We start from the raw sequence: 20805 nt of genomic DNA on the forward strand, positions 1-20805 counted from the left end.
CCTGCAAATATTTGTAAATTTAAAAGCAGTAAGGCTTAAGAAGTATTTGAGTCCTTCAATGAGCTTAAGAATTAACTAGGCTACAAAACTTAAACTGCTTTTCTGTCTTCAAAGATCTGTTCCTGCAGACAGCTAGAAAAATTAAGCAGTCTCTCATTCTTACATTATTTTTTATGCACTATGATGTTAGGAAGATCAAGACAAATTCTAATCTTAGCTGCAGTGATAACTACTCTGAAATTAAGAACATCTTGATCTCTACTGATACAGAGATAATTCACAAAGACAGCTGCATCCAGTCTAGGGAATTAAGTGTTCTTTCTTAAAGTTACTTTAAGTCAGGATGACATTTTATTAATTTTGAAAGGAGAAGGTATTGAAAACTTTCTGCTGGGATGTATGAAGTTACCATATTTTAAAAATACCGTCTTGACAATGAAAAATACAATGGGTTAAAATACTTTTTTAAGGTAAAAATAAGTGAAGGAACCTTGAACAATTTTAAGTGTCATCTTTAAAAACTCAAAAAGCAATTCTAGATTATTTATCCACTGGTGTGAAAATCAAAGGCTTATAACAGTCAAGCAGGTATTTCATATTTAATAGAATCATTAAGGTTTGAAAAGACCCCAAAGATCATTTAGTCCACCTACCACCAATAGTGCCCACTAACCATGTTCTAAAGGACCTGTTCAGGCCCCTGCTGCTCTTGCCCCCCTACACATGGGACATTACAGGGGTAAAAAAAGACTTACTGCTTGCTCCAAAGCTGTCCCAGCTCTGTGCAGGGGTAAAAGCTCGCACAGAGATAGGAAGCAATGGGACAGGGAGCAGCATCCCTTCTTCAAAGCTCAAATGCCAGCTCTTACACCTCCTTAGAAAGCTTCATATCCTATTTTCCTTTCCCACTATCCACTGTAATTCCTCCAAAGTTCAATCCAGAGCCACATAAGTATGGCTGTGCTCTTATTACCTTGCAGCACTTGCCCACCACAGCACTTTGTTGCCCAAAATCCCACTGCAAACTGCTTTACATGGGTTGTTTCCACCTATACTTTGCTGTGGTTCTCTCCAATGGGAGAAAAGTGAGTTTCCCACTGCTTTCTATTTGGTTTTACCAGGGGTTTTCACAGCTCTCATATTTCTTGCTGCAAATATTCTCCTCCACTTGAACACAGTGGAAGATTCCAAAAAGAGGAAAGTAATCAAAAACTACTTTGGAGTTACAATTCACAGAGAGCTTCAACTTCAAATCATCAAGCTATAGGAACATGACTCGATATATCAAGCTATAATAACAGGAGGTTACTAGCACTGGTCAGCATCCTGGGGTGGTATGCCTGACATACTCTATATAGGTAAATACATACTAAGTAAGACAATTAATTTATATTATTTATCAAGAAAGACAACTGAGATTTTTATGAAGAATTTTCAAACACTGGGTATTAATGTAAGATGACCATTTCCATGCTCCTAGCTGTTTCTGACAGATTAAACCTGCCTTGACGAGCCAAACCACAGAATGCTCTCACATAGCCAGAATATTTCCAAATACTTGTGAAGAAAAGCAAAGATCTTGAATAAACGAGTCTACCTAATATGAAAGTAAATAAATAAGAACTTCAGAAGAGGAATCCTTTAATTATAATTGAAGGTGAAAGGATGTGCAACAGTCATCCTTTTCTGACATGAAAAAATTCAGAAAAGCAGGAAAAATGGAAAGTAAAACAAGCGTATTTCTAAGATTTACTTGAAACAATCGCTCTCCAAATTGCCTTTCATATTCCTGACTCCCTAATTTTTTGACTGCTGCTTAAAACAGCGTAGAGTTAGTCACTAAGTTTCACTTTAGAGGAAGAGGCTCACAGGCTGGCTTTGTGAGTGTGGGTAATAAACTTTTGATGTAATACTCCTCTCAAAGTTCCCAGCATGTTTTTAATTGCTACATGTTAATTTTTGGACGACCATCTTATATATAGGAAGAAAATTATTTCTAATGGAGATCACCAGTTCTTCAGTATTCCGTAATACTGTGCCAAGATGCACCATCATGGACACTGTCAACTGTAAAAAAATTAATTTTTTCCACTCGTGGTGATTTCACAAAAGTAGGGAGAAACAGAATCAAAATGTACTTCCTGTATTCGCTTCTGTTCCTCAAGTGGTTCATACATCATTTGTGTCATCACTGCCCTTGCATTTCCTATGGTGCTGCCATCTAGGCAGCAGTTTAATTTTTAAAGAGGATAATAAGGCATGTGTCCTCTTTGGTTTAAGAAGTGCTCAGGTCTCTGGTTGTTTTTTACCTAGCTTCAGCTTCTCCAAGATGTTCCTGTACAAACTCAAGTAATGGAGTTAAACAATATGCATTTTAAAGAGTTCTCACTTAACATTCCCATTATTTATTTTCAGTCACGTGCCTTTCATTAAAAAAAGAAAAAGCAAATAAGAAAGATAGAGAGGCAACCATTTTTTCTTTAATCCCAGAAGTCTGCTAAGCATTTCAACAAACCTGATGGTTTGAGAACAAGAGTATGGTGTTGTGCCTTTAACAGAACATTTTCTATGTAACACTGAAACATGACTTTCACCAAATTTGTCCTGGGACACAGCACCATCGAAGGAATTCATGCTGAAGAGAACAGCTGGATTGACACATGGGCCATCTGGTGAGCGCTTATTCCTGTAAGCAGAAGTGCCTAAGGACCATGAGTTACACAAGAATAGGATATAAATGTACCTTTGTATAACTTGTCTTCATAAGTCCTTAAATAAACAGAAATCAAAGAGAATAGCCTCAAAAATCATGTATGATTTGAGGGAAGATCCTGTAACTTTTTATTAACCTTTTGTTTTCACTGATCCTTACAATACATTTTGAACAAGTCAAGTACACAATAAATGCATACGCTCAGCCAATCATTTGTCTACATTTTAGGTTTTGTTTTTTTTCAAATTCGTATCTAACTAAGAGAGAAACAAATCTATTGGATGCAGGCAGCACTATCTCCTTTTCTCCCTATCAACAAGTTAAACTGCTTAGAAAACATCACTTTTCTCTAAAATGTATTTCTTCAGCACCTCTATCCCTGTTATTTTGAGAGGCTGGGAATAAAAGGATGCTGGGAGATCATGAGCGTGCAGACTGCTCCTGGAAAATAAAAAACCTCAGCTCTCTTTTTTCTTCTTGATTCATTATACTTCAGTTCACGAAGATGAAATAATTAAAACATATATATCACTAATGTCTTCCATATAACTTCCTACATTTTATAACTATTTGGCTCTTTGCTTGTTTGCAAAGCTAATTTGAATTGACTTTCACAGAAAATATTCAACGTCTACCACCATTACCTACAACTTCAGCTTTACCTCATAAAACTCTTTAGCAGCAGGATACTCATATGGAACATTTCCAGACAACAAAGAAAAAATAATTCAAGTGAAACTGCACAGGGAATGTAAATCATTTCACAAAGCAGTTACCTATGTGGGAACTATTCTTGGGGTCAGTAACTTCCTGTAAACATTTCTGAAGATCTCTGACATGAATGAATTTTAATAGCCCTGAAAGTTCTTTTGATTTTACAGACGCTTTTTTTAGCATAGCATTAGCATTTCTGAATTCTTGTGACTACAAACCAGCTTAGAGTGGAAAAGCAAACATTTCTATCATTGTCTCCTAAAAAACACCCAAGCTACCTCTTTAGAATTCTCAAAACTAAAACTCAGCCTGTTTACCAGAAATGAATTGACGTTATCTTCTATTACACATAGAAAATCTTGTCAGTGTTTTCGATTTTGTTTTTAGAAAATCATATGCAAGCTAAGTAATGTGCAGATACTAATAATTAGCTACTTGCTTCAGATTAAACTGCAGAAGTACGCAGATCACTGGAATTGTTTTTCACCTGATGTCATCTGTCATTCTAGGAAGAAAAAAAACAGGGTGATGCATCCTTTTTTTTTGTAAAATTTAATAGATTCCAGATACTGTATGTAAGGAAGCTAATAGAAATCCCTTTAAAGATTTGACATAGTTTGAAGGCAAAAGATATACCAAAAGATATACGTGACAGAACTGTTGCCTATATGATAGATGAATTTTTTCTCAGGATACACTGGCTTTGGAGGAAACATGATTTCCAAATGGCTTTTCACATATGATACTCAAGCTTATTAACTGAAAATATACATATTCAAGGCAAAGATTTGGAAAAATATTTATCTAGGGGAAAAGATGAGGTTCTGTTTATGTAGATCTTATTTTAACTTAATTTGATAATTTTATCTTAAATTTAATGTTATACTTTCTCAGAATACTACTAGTAAAATAAGTTTGCTGCAATAACGTAACTATTTTACAGTCTACTTTATACTGTAATAAAAAGAGAATGGGGTACATCATTACTTTGTTCAAAAGTAGGGCTTGAATTTTCAGAATGGCTTATTTCTTTCTTTTTTTTTTTTTTTTCCTTTACTTTCTTGTTATTATTCACCTATTCTAGGCTGCCACTGAAATCACTGGTAAAGCAATGACTTCCATCTGTAGGAGCAGGATAATATTATTTCTTATTTATCACTATGGACAATATTCTATTTGCTAACACTACATCAGTACTAATGCCTGTAAGCTTAGACTTTACTTCCAAATGAAAGTCAGAACCAACAAAATTTAGAATGGCCTCAGAGGTAATTCTGTCCTTTAGTAACCTTTAGTAATTTTCACCAGAAGTGTTGCTGAAGGCATGAAGTCTTTACAAAGGGAATAATTCTCAATTCTGAGCCTGAAGGTGCTGACCCTACTTTGATTAACTCCCTTGTCTGCTTTGACAGAAAAACATTAGTGTGCTTCATATACATCTAAATTCTTCACCTGTACTACCTGCAGTATGGATGCTTGCAGCCACAAAGCTGCTAAAACAAACTGCAAGAGCTTCCGTATTTATGATACTCCAGAAAAAGAACTAAAAAACTGCAATGCCTTGGGCAAATCCCATGGAGACACAAAGCATTTTTCTTGCATGATGATAGATGGCAAAAAAATCCTCAAATCCAAAAAATCTGAACTTCATGCTAAGGTTGGTAAACTGGCAAAATTACCACTGATTTCTCCGGGGCAGCTGTCAAAGAAGAACAACCCTCATAATACAAATAGGTCAAAGCAAAGCAAAGACACGACCAAAGCAAACTCTGGGTGAACCCCCTCCTGAGGTATGTCAGGAGCAGCTGGAGCTGCTGCTGGTGGCGGAGCTCCACGAGCTGTGGCAGACAGGGAGGTCGGGGTGGGAGGTGATGGGGCAGCCATGGCTCTCCTGCCCTGTGCTTGGGGGACAACCCAAGTGCGGGCAGTGGCTGTGGTCTCTGAACCACCCCGGTGAGGCAGGTCCTGCTTTTTTCTCATTTCGAATCCTGAGCAGTTAAGCAGGCTCCATGCCAGCACTACACTGGGATTTCAGGTGCATCCATTCCAACGGAACGAAATGCTTTCCTTGGTTCCTCAAGGTCAATAACCTAGCAGTGGATTTAGCAAACATGTTTCTGGCTGAGCTGGAACAATGGCTCTGCCCATGTCATCTTCCAAATATGAATTACCAACTATTCTGCCTGGCACAGACTTAAGGAGCATAAACTGCTGCTAGATGTGATGCATATTATCATGGACTATTATTCTAAGTTTTGGGGGCTTCCTGCCTATTGTAGCAATTCAATTAACTTCCCACATCCCTCATTTTTGAATGTTACTACAGCATTTAGTACATATTTCCCAGTTAATTTTCTTTCTTGTTTTCTCTGAATCTTCTCATCTATTATCTGCATAATATCAGTTCCAGTACATTTTAGAGAATTAACTCAAAACACAGTCACAGTACTTGGTACATGAATTGTTATTCAGTTCAATTGCATCTTGGAACTTTACTGCTTAAATTGAGGGGGAAAAAAAAACATAAACAGAAATAATTGATTTTACTATGAAAAGATAACAGCTCAGAACCCAAAGAGACGATCAGTTTAGCAATTCATGGGCCTATATCAAACAGTTCTCTGAGGAAAACATGTTCTATTACAAAAAGGATAAAAGGATTCAAGATAAAATGCAGTGATTATTCTCATTGGAAATTAGTCAGGACAGCATTCAAGTGATTTTTAAATGTGATTTTTAATGGAATAGCTACAACTACTTCATTGAAGCTGGCTTTTGGTGGAAATTTGTTGATAGGCATTTTGATAAATACTTCATATACATCAGTTTGATGTAATTAAACTGAATATTTTATTTTTTATTTTCAGGACTCATTTTTTTTTCTCTTTGAGATTCGTCCTAGCATTACAGCATACATTACGTACATTTTATTATGTATTTAACCTCTGTTATCCAGACATACAATAAGCTTACACAAAAACTTAGAAAATGGCTGATAGCACAAAGCAACAGCAGACAGCTCGAGGCAGCCCGTACTGGTCCATTTAATCTGTTTACATTGCAGCCATCACCATGATGACTGAATGCAATATTTGTCTTGACCGTGGTATAACATGTCAGACTACCCTAAACCTCTGCTAGAGACACAGATACTCAAGATGCAAAAATAAATTAGAAAAGCATCCAAATTAAAGTAGATTAAAAGGGAGCTTGAACTAAATGAAGGAGAAACATGGCAGCTTGGCACCACTATATAAGACAAATTATTTCTCAGATTTTGGATATCACTAAAGAAGAACCTGCTGGAAATTTCACCAATCCACATCTATATTCAATGTCACTGAGCTGTTTTTAACTCACCAGCAAAATACAAGAGTGCAATAAAAACATCAGTGAAACAAGATGTTTCCCACATTACCAAGTCTATAGAGATCAAGTATAGGATTCTGAATTTATTTAATCTTCCTGGCTTCTTAAGTCTTGTAATTAATCTTAAAATCCTATATTTCTAGGAACAAGGACTACAGTATCATTGGTTTATTCTATAAATATTAAAATTATTTAAAATACAATACTTGATTGAAAGTATAACTGCTATCAGCACTACGAGAAAGAGAGATTCTCTATCTCGTTTAGTAGAAATCCTCAGAGATCGCAGAAGAGCACAAACTATCAATCGGGTAACCTGACTGCCACAGCCACTCACTGCACTTTTTGGAGGAAAAAGGCAGCTCTTGGACAATTGTGCACATTGTGACCAGCCTGGAAGCAAAGGAGACCTGCTTCACACTCGACCTTTTCACCAGCCAGACTGCTGATCCTGCTTTTTGCACATTCCCACACCCAGGCAGTCCATAAGGATGGTCCATCCCATCCCATGGCCATCTCCTTTTCTTTTCCTCAGATCTTTCACCATAAACTTTATTTATTCTCCTCTCCTGTGGCTGTAAGGATGGCCATCTAAGTGGCCCAGGCTGAACAGTTGCAACGTTTTGGCACCTGCATGCTCCAAGGGCATTTTCGCTGTGTCTGTACTTGTCAAATGAAGAGAACACATGTTTAAGCCTTCCTTGTCACAGGCTAATTTGTCTTGGTCTTGCTAAGGCTTGAGAAGATCACAAAGGAGCATTCTGCCCTGTCATGTACTACTCTCCTACACTAGACACAGAATTATGCTTATATATTTATGATGCACAGTATCTGGAATTCTAAATCTTGAAACATGACTATTGATTAAAAGGTACTGAGCATGACAGGTAGCTCATGATGTAGAGTCTTACCATCAGTATGAATCGTTAAAGCAGAAGTTGAAAATTTCTCCTTGGTGTTTTCTATTACTCCTTGTTTGGTGTTCTCTTTTCTATATTTGGCTAAATATTCTCTTCACCTGCTTGCTAAAAATTCAGATTTTATCTTGTCTTCTACTGTTTATACCCCAATTTTGTTTCTTGTTGCTTTAGTATATTAAATCCTTAATTGATATGCTAATTACCAAGTTATATAACTGGATTTCTCTATGCCTATTTGTAGGTCATTGTCTTCTCCCAGTAAAACAAAATGAGCCTCATACTTTTACATTTAAACGTGTCATCTAGTTGCCAGTCTCTGTTTTACATTTCATACTACAGAAAACAACCACATTTCATTATTCTATTCTAACTCCTGTATAAACAACCTCTTTTATTCTGACATGCAATATTTTTAATTACTGATATCCCTTGGAGAGGCTAATAGGGCTTCAGTTGATGGAGGTATCACTTCATCTACACTGAGTTCATACTGCAAACTATCTTCTCACTTTTTGTTCAGTAATAACAAAGTCCTTCAGCTTTCCCCAGTCAACCCACTGATCACATCCTACTCATGGCAGCAAGGAGACAGGCACACTATGACTCCTTCCACCTTTTTCCTTTCATCTGTCAGCAGGGATTCGTGAACCTGAGCAGCGATGGGAATGGCCAGGGGCAGGAGTTACCAACTACAGCACCATCAATTGATTTGCCTGCCAGGAGAGTTAATGGCAGCAGCACCAAGCAAAAAGAAAGAGAAGTTGTAAGAGGTAGTTTGGGAATCAGCTTCAAAAGCCAGCTAAACCAAAGGTGACCAAAACAAACCCAGTATACTGCTGGCTCAGCCTCTCTAGATGATGATCTTGGCTCTTCCCTTTACTCAGCATTTCATCTTGCTGGAATACATAAGAACTAGGAAGCCTAGTTTTTATGCAAAAGAATAAACTAGCCTTAGAAATATTCTTGAAGAAAATTACAGGCTAATGTTGCACAATCATAATATGGCAAACAGCTGTACTTTTCCCTAGTAGAAAGCTCTCATGCTCCTGTGTTTTTTTTCTGTGTCACCAGAACCTGTCAACTTTCACCAGCCCTAAAATTCAGACTTCAGCATCTATTCCTGTACAACTCTACTAGTACTCAATACTCAGAATAACCATTTGTTGTAATACCAAAAATACTTTTATCATGGAATCATAGAATGGCCTGGTTTGAAAAGGACCACGATGATCATCTGGTTTCAACCCCCTGCTATGTGCAGGGTCGCCAACCACCAGACCAGGCTGCCCAGAGCCACATCCAGCCTGGCCTTGAATGCCTCCAGGGATGGGGCATCCACAACCTCCTTGGGCAACCTGTTCCACTGTGTCACCACCCTCTGTGTGAAAAACTTCCTCCTAGTATCTAACCTAAACCTCCCCTGTCTCAGTTTAAAACCATTCCCCCTTGTCCTATCCACCCTTGTCATACCCTTTCCTGTTTATATTCTCCCTTCAAATATTGGAAGGCCACAAAGAGGTTTCTCCGGAGCCTTCTCTTCTCCAAGCTAAATAAGCCCAGTTTCCTCAGCCTTTCTTCATAGAAAAAATCATATCCTTTATACACCTATTATTTTTCCTCTCATAACTCCCCAGTAGTAAATGTGTTTATATGAAAATCAAATATGTTTTTTGATTTCCTTAATTCTGTCCCAAAATCAGACCAAAGCAACTTTTCCATGTAAGAAAAGAACTCTTACACAATGCATGTATGACCTGCTAAACTCATGCACTCAAAACACTATGGCAACAAAATACTTAGTTTTAAAAAAACCGATGAGCCATGTATGCCAATAATAAAAATACAATCTGCAATTACATCAGCCACTAGAAAAGAAAAAACACAAAGGAAGGTCAGTTTCTTATTTTAACTGCTTCTACGAACACACATCACAATAAACTTTTCTCACCAGCTTCATAATGTATGACTGTACATCACACCAGCACATGAAGATTCCTGTACTGCCTTCCAGATGCAAAACAAAACCAGATAACTATTTTAATATTGTCCTAATGCTGCTACTAGATCTTTTGCTTTCTCAGCAAGGAGGGGTGTTTCTTTCTTAATGTAGGGACACTCAGTTGCTCTATATTTCACTATAAAGAAAGACATAAAATAGAAATACAAACAAAAAATTGTATTTGCTAGCTGTCCTGAATGTCACCTAATGCTTAGTTATTGACATTTTTCTCAGGCATGACACACATGATGACCTGCTGTGCCAGCAGACAGTACAAAAAAGTCAAAGTCACTGTACAGTACACTGAACATGAGATTTCACTCAGCATTTTTACATATGTGCTTTAGTTCATGATTCCAGGAGAATTTTTGAAGACATTAGGTAGATAAATTGTACTTACTCATTTTCTGCCTCTAAATGATATAAACGCTCAATTAAGGAAAACTGAAGAAGTGAAAAAATGAAGACAGATCTCTCATACAACAAATGAGAGTTACGGTTCTGATATAGCTTAAAAACTAGAATTTGAAGAATACTTTTTGAATTAATACATATAGGTGAACAATCCGTGTTCCATGAGTTCAGAGATAGAATAAATAACTCATTTCCAAATACTGAAACTACACTTTGGCAGAAGAGTAAATTAATTGTTTATTTCTGGAGACAAATTGTTTGATGTGTGCAATCAATAAACCACCATTTTCATAAAAGAAATCCATTAAAATTTTCCTCTTTAATACATTCCAATAATATTGTAGGTAAATTTTTAATAAAAGAATGGTAGAAAATGTATAGTGAGACTCAATAATATGGTGTGGGTGAAATGATAAAATAAGGTAGGAAATACTCCATTAAGTAATTATATTCTATTCAGCTTCCTCACATCAGAGCCCATTTATTCTCTTTACTCCGTACCAGTTCTCCTTCTGACTCAAATTTCAGTCCAGCAATGAGGGAGCAGGGAAATTATCAGAGTAATTCTGATGATACATACAATACACAAATTCATATTTTTACGGTACATACAATCATAACACTCACGAGGTCTGCTCGCAGTACCTCGCTCACCTGGAAGAAGTAACACTTTTCAAAGCAGACAATATAGACACGTGAAAATAATTTTGTCACGTCAACACAAAGCAAGCATCTAGGCATGTCAGCATTCCAAGCCCCTCCTATGCATTAATCAAAAATCCTGTCTTCTGTACTAAAAACTGAGGGGAAAATATGCAAAAAGTCAAGCAGCACATCTATAGAGTTAAAATGTTTCAGAGGTGGTTTTTTGTTTTGCTTTGTCAATTCTATTTATATTAATAGTTTGGTCCATTTTGTCACGGGTTTTGGAAAAAACTTCCGCTATTTTCCCAAAAATGAATCACTTTTTTTTTGTTTTCAAAAGGGATTATCTTGAGTAAGTTAGTCTACATTATCTGCAAAACAAATAATACTTAACAGATTTAATGATATTTTGCCTTCAAATATTAAAAAGCTGGCTTTAAAATCACTGCTGATCTTTTAAGGAAAGGAATGATATCCTGGAAATAAAGACTAAAAGAGATTTCTCTTCCTCAAACAGCTTTTGTAGGTCAGAAGTCTCGTGTTTCTCACTTACAATCTGACCTTAATTAATGAAGTATTTTACAGGACACTAAATTATTTTTGTATAATAGAATTTAAATTGAAAACATCTTGATTATTTTAATTAACACAATGTATATGACATGACCCTGTTCCAGATAGCAGGAAATTTTAGATAATATATTTGGGGCTATACTACGACACAGCGATTCAGAATTTTGGCACATAGCCACAGTCGGTGTACAAGACCGCGCTGATGTACAGAGCACCTTTCCATCAGCTGAATTGCCCTTATTAAATGAAGTAACACTATAACTTCTCATTTTCAGTAGACCAAGATAACCTTGTGTTCACCTATTTGAATGCCACGGACAGGTTTCAATGACTCTCACTACATGTACCACTTAATAAACCTCTTCCTTCCTTCTCTTTGAGCTTTTAAATCATGACCCTACTGTTCATTCCAGTAGGTAATTACAGTGCCATTTTTATTTGGTTTAACTAATCTTTCTTAAATTTTAACAATCAAGAACATTCTGCATTAAGAATTTTACTGCACTCTTGCGATAATTTTATTACAGACAGGAAAGAATCTTCTACTGAAGAAATTACCTCCCATTCATCTATTATTTTCTAAAAGTAATATTTAACATATTTTGTTGCTTTTCAAAACAAAACTCCCTTGCCTTAGAATGATAATCTTGTTCCAGCCTGGAATCTGATCCTGCTACCTGTTTGTACTTGCTCATTTTCATTTGTCGGTTTCTCTCTTCTATATCCATCGAACCTGTTAAGTTAAAAATAAATAAATAAATGAATAAATAAAGTAGTCTTCAATTCCAAGATCAACATTATTCTCATAAAATTATTAACAGAAATGAAATCTGATTTATTTAAATTATGACATAAATAATTTTACTTTCTGAATTACAATTTTGAAGAAAACCAGAAACTTCTAAAAGAAGGAAAACTGTATCTGAGTAAAGTACTTCAGCAGAGACTTATTAAGCATTGGATTATCTGCACAAGTCAAATAAACCCAACATTGTAGAAGAAATGGATGTAAATGGAATAGAACGTTTCCACAGAACAGAATTTTACTACAAAAATATTCAAGAGAAATTAAGTCTTCCATTAAAATCAAAAAAGGAATGCAAACATCTTTGTGTTTATTTTGGGGGGAGGTCCTAGTTCTGTATTTTTTGTGTGTGACACAAGCATTTTCATACTGAATTACTGATCAAATAACAACCACGGCCTGTCAGAGCTGCTGTTTACCATGTAAGTACACTCTTATTTTGCTCAAAATATCTTAAAGTGATATAAAGGAATGATAAAGAGCCATCCAGTGGTATCACTGTATTACATTCTAATGACACAAAACTTCAAGAATGATTTCAGGATTAACTATTCTTGGACCAAATACATGATTAATCTCAGTAGAGATGGGTACTTAAAATATGACTGAGGCACCAACTGTTTTCTGCCAATAGGTACAGCACAATTTACTAAGCAAAATAATAAGGAAGTAAGTGCCAAAGCTGAAGTGGAAGTGTGAGAAACAGAAACAGAAAAATGAGAGGAAGAGAGCAGCTCAGAATTAAAAAAAAAAAAAAAAAAAAAAAAAAAAAAAAGTTGTTGAACTAAACATGGTTATCTACTATACACACAGATGCTTGATTCTCTTCCTCTTCAACATGTTATAATGCCCCAAATTCTAAAAAGGACTTATTCATTTTTTTTTTTGGACTGCCATTTATCTTAAACTTTCTGGATTTTTAACCCAAAGGTTGCTTAGGATTAGATTTTCAGAATCCCATTAGTCAAAAATGGTAGCTTTTATACTTCATATTCATTTAACAATCTTTACTGTCATCTGTGGAACTAGGACTGGAATATTAGATACCAGTGTTTACTCTGTAAATAAGACTTAAAATCTAAACCTTAAAGTCACGATCTAATAGTAAAATGAGACTTTCCATGGGGCCTTTGCAGTGCATCTTAGCTTTGTATTTTCCTTCTCTGCAATGTAACAACAGTAGCACGTATCAGGAGAAAAGGCCTTCCAGATACATCTTGCAATACCCCATGGAAAATCCAGAAGGGAGAGGGCAAGAAGAGGGTTAAACTGTACTGTTATCTATAAACCCTTCAGCTTCTGAATTCTGTATTCCAGCTCTCCCTCTGTATTCCTTACAGACAAAGTGAGTGAAAAGAGTTCACATAAATCTTTGAGAGATGTGAATCAATAAAAATGAATGAAAAAGAGTAAGTTTCATAGGAAGAGATATAACAAAAAATACAACTGCAGGTGAAAATTCCTAAAATAAAACATAGCTGGTTTCTCCTGTTGCTATTTACCTCAACCATTAAATGTGCCTCATCAATACCTGCCAAGTTATCCTTAAGCTGCAGCTATTTTACTAAGGATTTGGTTTTAAAAACAATATAATATTTTCTCTTTAAAACAGAAACTCTGAGCTGCAAACTGATACTTTTCTTCAGCAAACAGAAATATTTCTGAAGTAAAATAATCTAACTTCTTTTGTATAAAGAAATAAATCACTCTTTACTGAAATTATGCTAAAAATCCACTTGTTGTTCCTCAATAATGCAACAAAGGAAATGCTTTTCAACACAAAGTTAGTCTTGTGACTTTTTCTTATGAATTTTTCGTATGAAATTATCACATTCTCTGTCCACAGACAGCCTGCTAACCTGCAGTAAATGACAAGGAGTGGTGGAATAACTCCTCCTGATCACACATTAACACTTTCACAATTACTTGAGCAAACATTCCTTCTTTTCTATGATCTATGGATAGATGAAAGACAGGTTTCCACAAATTCAACTGCACATGTTCTGCAAAATCAACTGTTCCAAAATACGATTGAAAGCAGGATCCCCTGTAGCACAACAGGCGAAGCTGGTGATTCAGTTTGATCTCAAGAGAAAAAATAACAACAAAACTCAGGAAAAAAAAAGCCATTCAATGCCCACAAAAGCTTGTTAAAATCTAACTTGCTATCTATTATTGAAACTGCCTTTAACAAATAGATGAATTAAGTTATATGCAAAAAGAGGGAATTCTGAGGGCATTCATATTTATGGAAATTCATAATGTAGAAGCTCAGCTATGCTTCTGCTGTGAACAGAGCTGACATGAAGGAAGACTTCACAGCACTGCTGCCAGAGGACAATCTCCGTGTAATTAATGCCAGATGCAGCTGTGAGCTGCATGGGAGTAAGAAAGTTTGGGATACAACAGGCCATAGCCTTTGAACACATGGTCCAGTGCACACATGCTGTTGCACTATGCAATGCAAATGCAGGGCTAAGCCATGTGTGGTTCTGCTTCTACTTTGCTGAAACTTAAGTGGGTGATTTAGCATGAGCAGTAACTCCTGCCACAGAGTCCACTAAATGGTGTATTAAGAAGCTTCCACTCCTAACATGATGAAGATAACCAAGCCTGAACATCAGCCCCATACTAAGGACCTTCCTGTAATCAGGAATTGTATAGGAGATGTGTGTAGATGACTCTGAACTATTTGTTGTCAGTATTTGTGAACATGTAGGATTATTAGCATGGAGAAATTGCTATCTGATGGAGAGTTGATCGCTGACTCATAATATGTTAACTCCATAATGTTAGAAGAGAATATCCCAAGGGAAAATAGCAACATGACAGTGCAAAGGTGATCCCAAAATGCCAGGAGCCACCACGTATGCCAGAATAAGGCCAAGAGTAAGGCCAGCTATGGCAGCAAACCTGTAACATGTCACGAGCTCATTGCAAGCACTAGAATCATTCCCCCAGCTTCAAATGCAACCCATTATTTTAATGTTTTAACTTGAAACCTTATACGATTCAGCTAATTGAGCATTAAGGTTTTCATTAAAACTGAAAACTTTTTTTATTTTTTTTTCTAAAAAATGTAAGGGGCTGTTACCAACAATATGGTTAACGTCTAGCTTTTCTACCTCAGTACAGTCACATTTTTACAAAGAAATAAGCAATCATTCATCTCAGCGTTAGAGGTTGCTCTTGGAGGTTCAAGTCAAACACTGTTTATTCTCTAGGGTAAGACTCTTCAGTTGACAGCCCAAGGTCCACATCTAGAGGCAAAAATGCCTACAAAATGGCCTTCTTATCCAGTTTAGCCTAAGAAATTGAACTATGTTCATTGCTTCTTTCATTGCCTGCTCCAGTGAGAAATATTAAATTCTTCTATCTGTTATGATAGTGACACATTTGGAGAAGATGCCTGTAAAACACTGTGCAATAGGGCATCTGGGACATAGAGAATAAAAGGGAAATCTGGGGTATGTAAATAAAGTAGAGTTCTTAAAATATTATGATGGATTTACTTTTGGATGGGCATGGAGAAGAGGCATACAAAATCAACTGCATTTCCTACCCAGAGCAATGGCTCCAGCAAAGGGACAAGAACTAGAGATGACTACAGAAACAGTGAGATTTTGGAGGTCAGAAACTTGCTGCAGAGAGGAAGGAGGCAGTGTGCAGTTGTGCACTTTCTATGCCTGGGCTGAGGTGGAGAAAATACGTCATAAAGTGTATGAGAGCTTTCTTGAGTTGATTCTGGTCTCTTCCCATTTTTCCCTCTAAATTGGCTCCCTTAAGAAAGCAAAGGAATTACATTTAGGAAAGTCCTTTCTTAGTTTTCATTTCCTAATATGTACTTTGAAATCACAAAAATAAATCAACATTTTGATCCAATTCCAGGATACACATTCACTTAAACACCGTAGATCAAAGGACTTAAGGGCAAAAGTACAAAAATGTTTTGAATAAGTCTCCCTACCTGTATCCCCATTCTCTGGATCTGCTTTCTTTTCTTCTAAAAACAAATGAAAGCAATATGTAAAACAAAACAAACAAACAAACAAACAAAAAAAAGGGTGAGAGAGGAAATGCATAATAATAATAAAAGTAACAACAATGAAGCATGCATTGGAAAGGAAAAATGAATAAAGACCATCAAATTAATCTAAATTGATAGTTTAGTCAACCAGCCAAATATGGTGCTCTACATCCAGAGGCATATTCACTGCATGCTGCTGAATACATTTGTGCACACTTATCATGGACTTACTGGAGGCAACTCATGGCTATTTTGTGCGCTTCCAGAATCATTAATGCACTCAGTACAAAAGACAGCAAGGCAGGTGTCAGACATAGTTACTTTACAGTTTCATTCGACAGGATGACAACAATAAAAGTAAAAAAATTCCTAGCTGTGTATGTTTTATGCAGCACACGCACGATGTGCAGTCTAATGGTTCAAGCATAAAAATTGGATGTGTCAGAATGGTTTTCAGTAATTGCTTTAAATCTTCCTTGGTTTAATCAATTCTCATAGCTTCCACAGGTTAAAAGGTTTAGTAATGATATTACTGTAGCTTATCTGAGAGCTAAAACATGATGAAGCGCAAAAGGCTCTAACATCAAAACTCAGAACTCAGCTCATGCTCGTAAATCCAACAAACTGATGCTAACAATTATTCTGAATGCTTATCAAAGGTTGTATATGGCTCAGGGCATTCCTCTGTCACAGAGAAATGAAAACACATTGGATCCCTATCAAATAGTTTGGCAGCACATAAATACTACAAGTTGAAATCCAAGTTTGGTAATTAATGTGAAAGAAATTTAAGTCAAAAGAAATTTACTTTAATTAGAAACATATTAACTTTTAGCACACTGCTTCTTTTTCTTACTTTAAGCCAAAATTATATTAATTTCAATTACCACGATCTCATGAATATGGAGCAATCTTGCCCCCTGACACAAAATAAAATACTATGTACTATTAGAATTAAGTATTTTTCCAGAATTACAGGTTATTGAAAGTAGCTCACAAAATTACTTTACACTTTGTAATACACAAGCTGCTACCAGTTGAAGAAGGAAACAGAGATGTTCTATCAGGATGGTTACCTACTGGCAACTCCTAGTGGAACTGTTAGACAAATTAATGGGAGGAGGATATGGTAAGTCATAACCCTACACTTCTGAAAATCAGTAAATACCCAGTGAGTTCTTGAGACCTCATCCATTCCCTGTTCTTTTCTGCCCCATTTTGTGAGCAATATAAATAAGGCCCTTTACATTCATTTGTCCTTGGGTAGTCTGGCCAGTGCCACATTGGAGGCTGTGGTAATTGCAATGAAAACAGCAGAAATAGAGAGTTGTGTTTGCTTTTTAAGCTTTTCAATTCTTTTTTTTTTTTTTTAATTACTGTTGATAAAAAAACTGTGAGTACAATGCTGTCTTCTATATTACTGATAAAAAAGCTATGAGTACAATGCTGTTTTCTACTGCCGTATTACTTTTTAAGGCGAAAGCTATTTGATAGCAATACCAACAATTCAATGTAATGTAAAATAGATGAAAATTAAGTCACAGCCATTAAAATACTCTCCAGATTGAACACAGGCAAGATGATAAAACTTCCAACTTATTTCATACTTAAGTTGAAAATAAATCTTTGGCTGTAGTATCATCATACAGAAATATAATACTACATAGCATAATTCCATTTTTCTATTGGACTGGGCCATAGGACTTTTCAACCATGACTTTTAAAATGAAGACATAGTCAAAATATGGTAAACTTGAAACCCACCCAAGATTCACTTGATCATGCCTCCTATTTAAAAGTATATATATATATAAATATTTCCACATTGACTTACAGAAAAGAATACCATAGGTTCATCAAGCATGACATTCTATTAGGTTTTTGAATTACAAAAGTGTAATTAAAGTGTTGTGACATTTTTTACAAATCTCTACAACAAATAAATTGTTCAGACTTTTATGGGAAGGGTCAGCAAGAGTGGATCTCACTCTTGAAACTGAGGTTTCAATTGATTTGTAAACAGGAACTGTATTGTATTCTAAAGAAGTACTAGGAAGAACAGAAAACTGAATTGAGAAAGATCGCAATTCAATGTGGGAAACAGCAAAACTGAACAGTATCAGTATTTTCCACTGAGCAAATAAAACAATACTAACTTCTTAGCAGCAAAAACCTTCACAGCAATTCTGGGCTTAATCACCCCCTTTTAAATGAATTCAAAGCACGTTCAGAACAATGAAACTACAGTAAATAATGATTTGGGTTCCCCTGGTTACTAGATGCGCAAATTCAAAGCAAACAATCAAACAAAAAACACCCCCAGAAATGATTTGAAAATGCTGAAAATAAAAAAAAAAATCCAATGAGATGATTTAGAAACGTTTCAAGGTGAATAAGATGAAAAAGGCAACAGTCACTCCTAAGTCTTTTTAGTTCCCATTTAGATGTTTTCTTCAATATCACTATCATCAGTCAGTGGTTTTCTTCATCACCTGAATTAAGCTTAGTTTACAAAGCAAGTACATATACTCTATCCGTGAGATAAAATAAAGGAAAGAGAATGCAAAGGGAAGATAAAGGTAGGCAAGAGACTCCTAGAAGAGTGGTTTTAAAAGAACTGATCTGAAATGGCTGTGACCAGCTATATTAACTTGTATATGCCTTAACATAGTGAGATCTAAGGATCTGATGGGCACCTAAAGGTGCCACAGCCAGCGCAACCCAGCACACTTTGTCACCCTCACCCCAAGAAGACCCACGGAGCAGGGACTCCAATGCCCTTGAACAAAATGTCATCATCTCCGCAACTGTCTGAAAAGAATAACAGTTCTACAGAAGAAGTGGGACTGCACACTTCTCCCCAACTATGATTACTGATGGCAGCATTCAGCAATTGCTTCACAAGTGAGGATCTTTCTCCCTTCTTTGAGAAAGTTGAGGGTGAGCCTCACTGCAGCCATAAGGCCACCAGGAGTTGCTGAGTTGAACAGATTTTCTCCAGGGCTTCTTTCTTCTCTCATAATTGGTGGCCCAAAACTCAAGGTTAGAGTCTGGCTCTACCTTGAACTGTCTCTCTCTCCTGCAACGACTTTTAGATGTACAGGGATCACTTTAACAATAATTCTTTTACCTGGGATCCAGAACAGAGAGATTTCCATGAGCTTGGAGTGGGTTCTGAAATAAACTCTGAAATAAACTTCCCTGCTTTGAATGGAAGTAATTGCAACCTTCAATACTGACAGATGTTCATCTTATTAGAACAGAACTGCTTCAGGAAGAAGCAGAACTCCTTGTTTGTCTTTAATTTTAGACATAAGATAGGACGACGACAACAACAATTTTGAAATGTCTTACGTTTTTGCTTGTCTTTTTTGCTGACTCAAGATGAAATCTGCAATTATTTTTTAAGACTTGATAAATTCATTCCTTTAGATCTGTGATGAAAAACTTAATCTGATTTTTCAAAATGGTAGGAATTAATGAATTATATTTATTTAGAAAATATCAAATGTATATGTAGGTCCCTAACTTTTAAGTATGTTTAGAAATGGTAGTCAGATTTCTTACTAGCATGACTTCTTTGCATAGTTGGTAGAAAAAATTTCTCTTGAAAAGTTCTGTGTGAAATTACAGGAAAATCAATCTTATACCTTCCTTGAAACAGTATTTTTATCAGTGCAAGCAAAGGAAACAAGGCTGTTTCCTAGAAGCAAAAACAGAATTTATTTGCTTTGAACAGAAAAAACAGTCAGTTAAAGGCCTTGTAATCAAAGAACTACGTTTCCTCCAGTTTACAGAGCAATTCAATTCCAGTTCTACCTCTAAGAAATTAGCCCTGAACTTAGTCATTTTGGCTGTCTAACCTGTGAAAAATACAACTACCCAATGGCTAAAGAATGTTTGATGTAAGCGTTTCCTGAGCCTCTCTCCAGGGCTTTATGTCCAAGGTGTGGCAAATGTGTAGAAGATATTGATGCAACAAACAAGGCGTCTCCAAAAAGTCTGTGCTATACTCCACAATTTGGATGAAAAGAATATGACTGAAAACTACAGAAATGCAGAAGATGTGCTTTATATGAGCCTGAAGTGTCAATTACCATCCTTACAAGGGAATGCTAGGAGGAAGACAATTCAATTAGTCAGATTCCAAGTGGGGGAACATGCCTTTGCATTCCTGTTTTCTATTTGGGAACTGCTTGATGGTTTTGTTGTTTTTAAAAAATTCATAGCTTCAAACTTGGCATTACTAAACAAAGACTGAGAGTTGAGGGACATTTTTCACCAATTAAACAAATTTTTATCATAATGCTGAAACCATGCTAACAATGTTATTATTTGCACAATACATGGTGCTGCTTAGTAATAGAGTTGAATAAGATAGGGTGATCAAGGCTAGAAAGTGAAAGAGTCTCTAGAACCATGGGCTCATAAATTGACAGGGTCAGCTAAGGTCTTCATCACTGGGGATAAACCAGTGCAGCTGATAAGGGAGAAAGGGCTTTTGAAGCAAGCTGGGAAGTTCTATTTTGCCTGCTTATTAAACAAGAATTAGGATTATTATGAAAACTTTAATAGCATGTTTACCCATGGATCCTTTTCCAAGGTGATTTTTGCAAGATACTCTAT

General features: G+C 36.1%; 1 protein-coding gene across 21 annotated transcripts in view; it reads right to left on the reverse strand.

Annotated features, from left to right (window-relative positions):
* Positions 1 to 20805, reverse strand: part of RIMS2 (regulating synaptic membrane exocytosis 2) — a gene marked incomplete at both ends in the record, with an annotated part of 434834 nt that overhangs the window by 73742 nt on the left and 340287 nt on the right. For 2 of the 21 annotated variants that reach the window (XM_079533458.1, XM_079533447.1), the window contains 2 exons: positions 11980 to 12080; positions 16120 to 16155. The exons of 16 other annotated variants lie outside the window; for them this stretch is intronic. In XM_079533458.1, the coding sequence (XP_079389584.1) occupies positions 11980 to 12080; positions 16120 to 16155 (137 nt within the window). The remainder of the gene's footprint in view (positions 1 to 11979; positions 12081 to 16119; positions 16156 to 20805) is intronic. 3 more of the 21 variants (XM_079533448.1, XM_079533464.1, XM_079533461.1) reach the window with 2 other exon arrangements.

This window comes from Tetrao urogallus (genome assembly GCF_951394365.1).
Source record: "Tetrao urogallus genome assembly, chromosome: 3".
Classification (NCBI taxonomy): Eukaryota; Metazoa; Chordata; class Aves; order Galliformes; family Phasianidae; genus Tetrao; species Tetrao urogallus.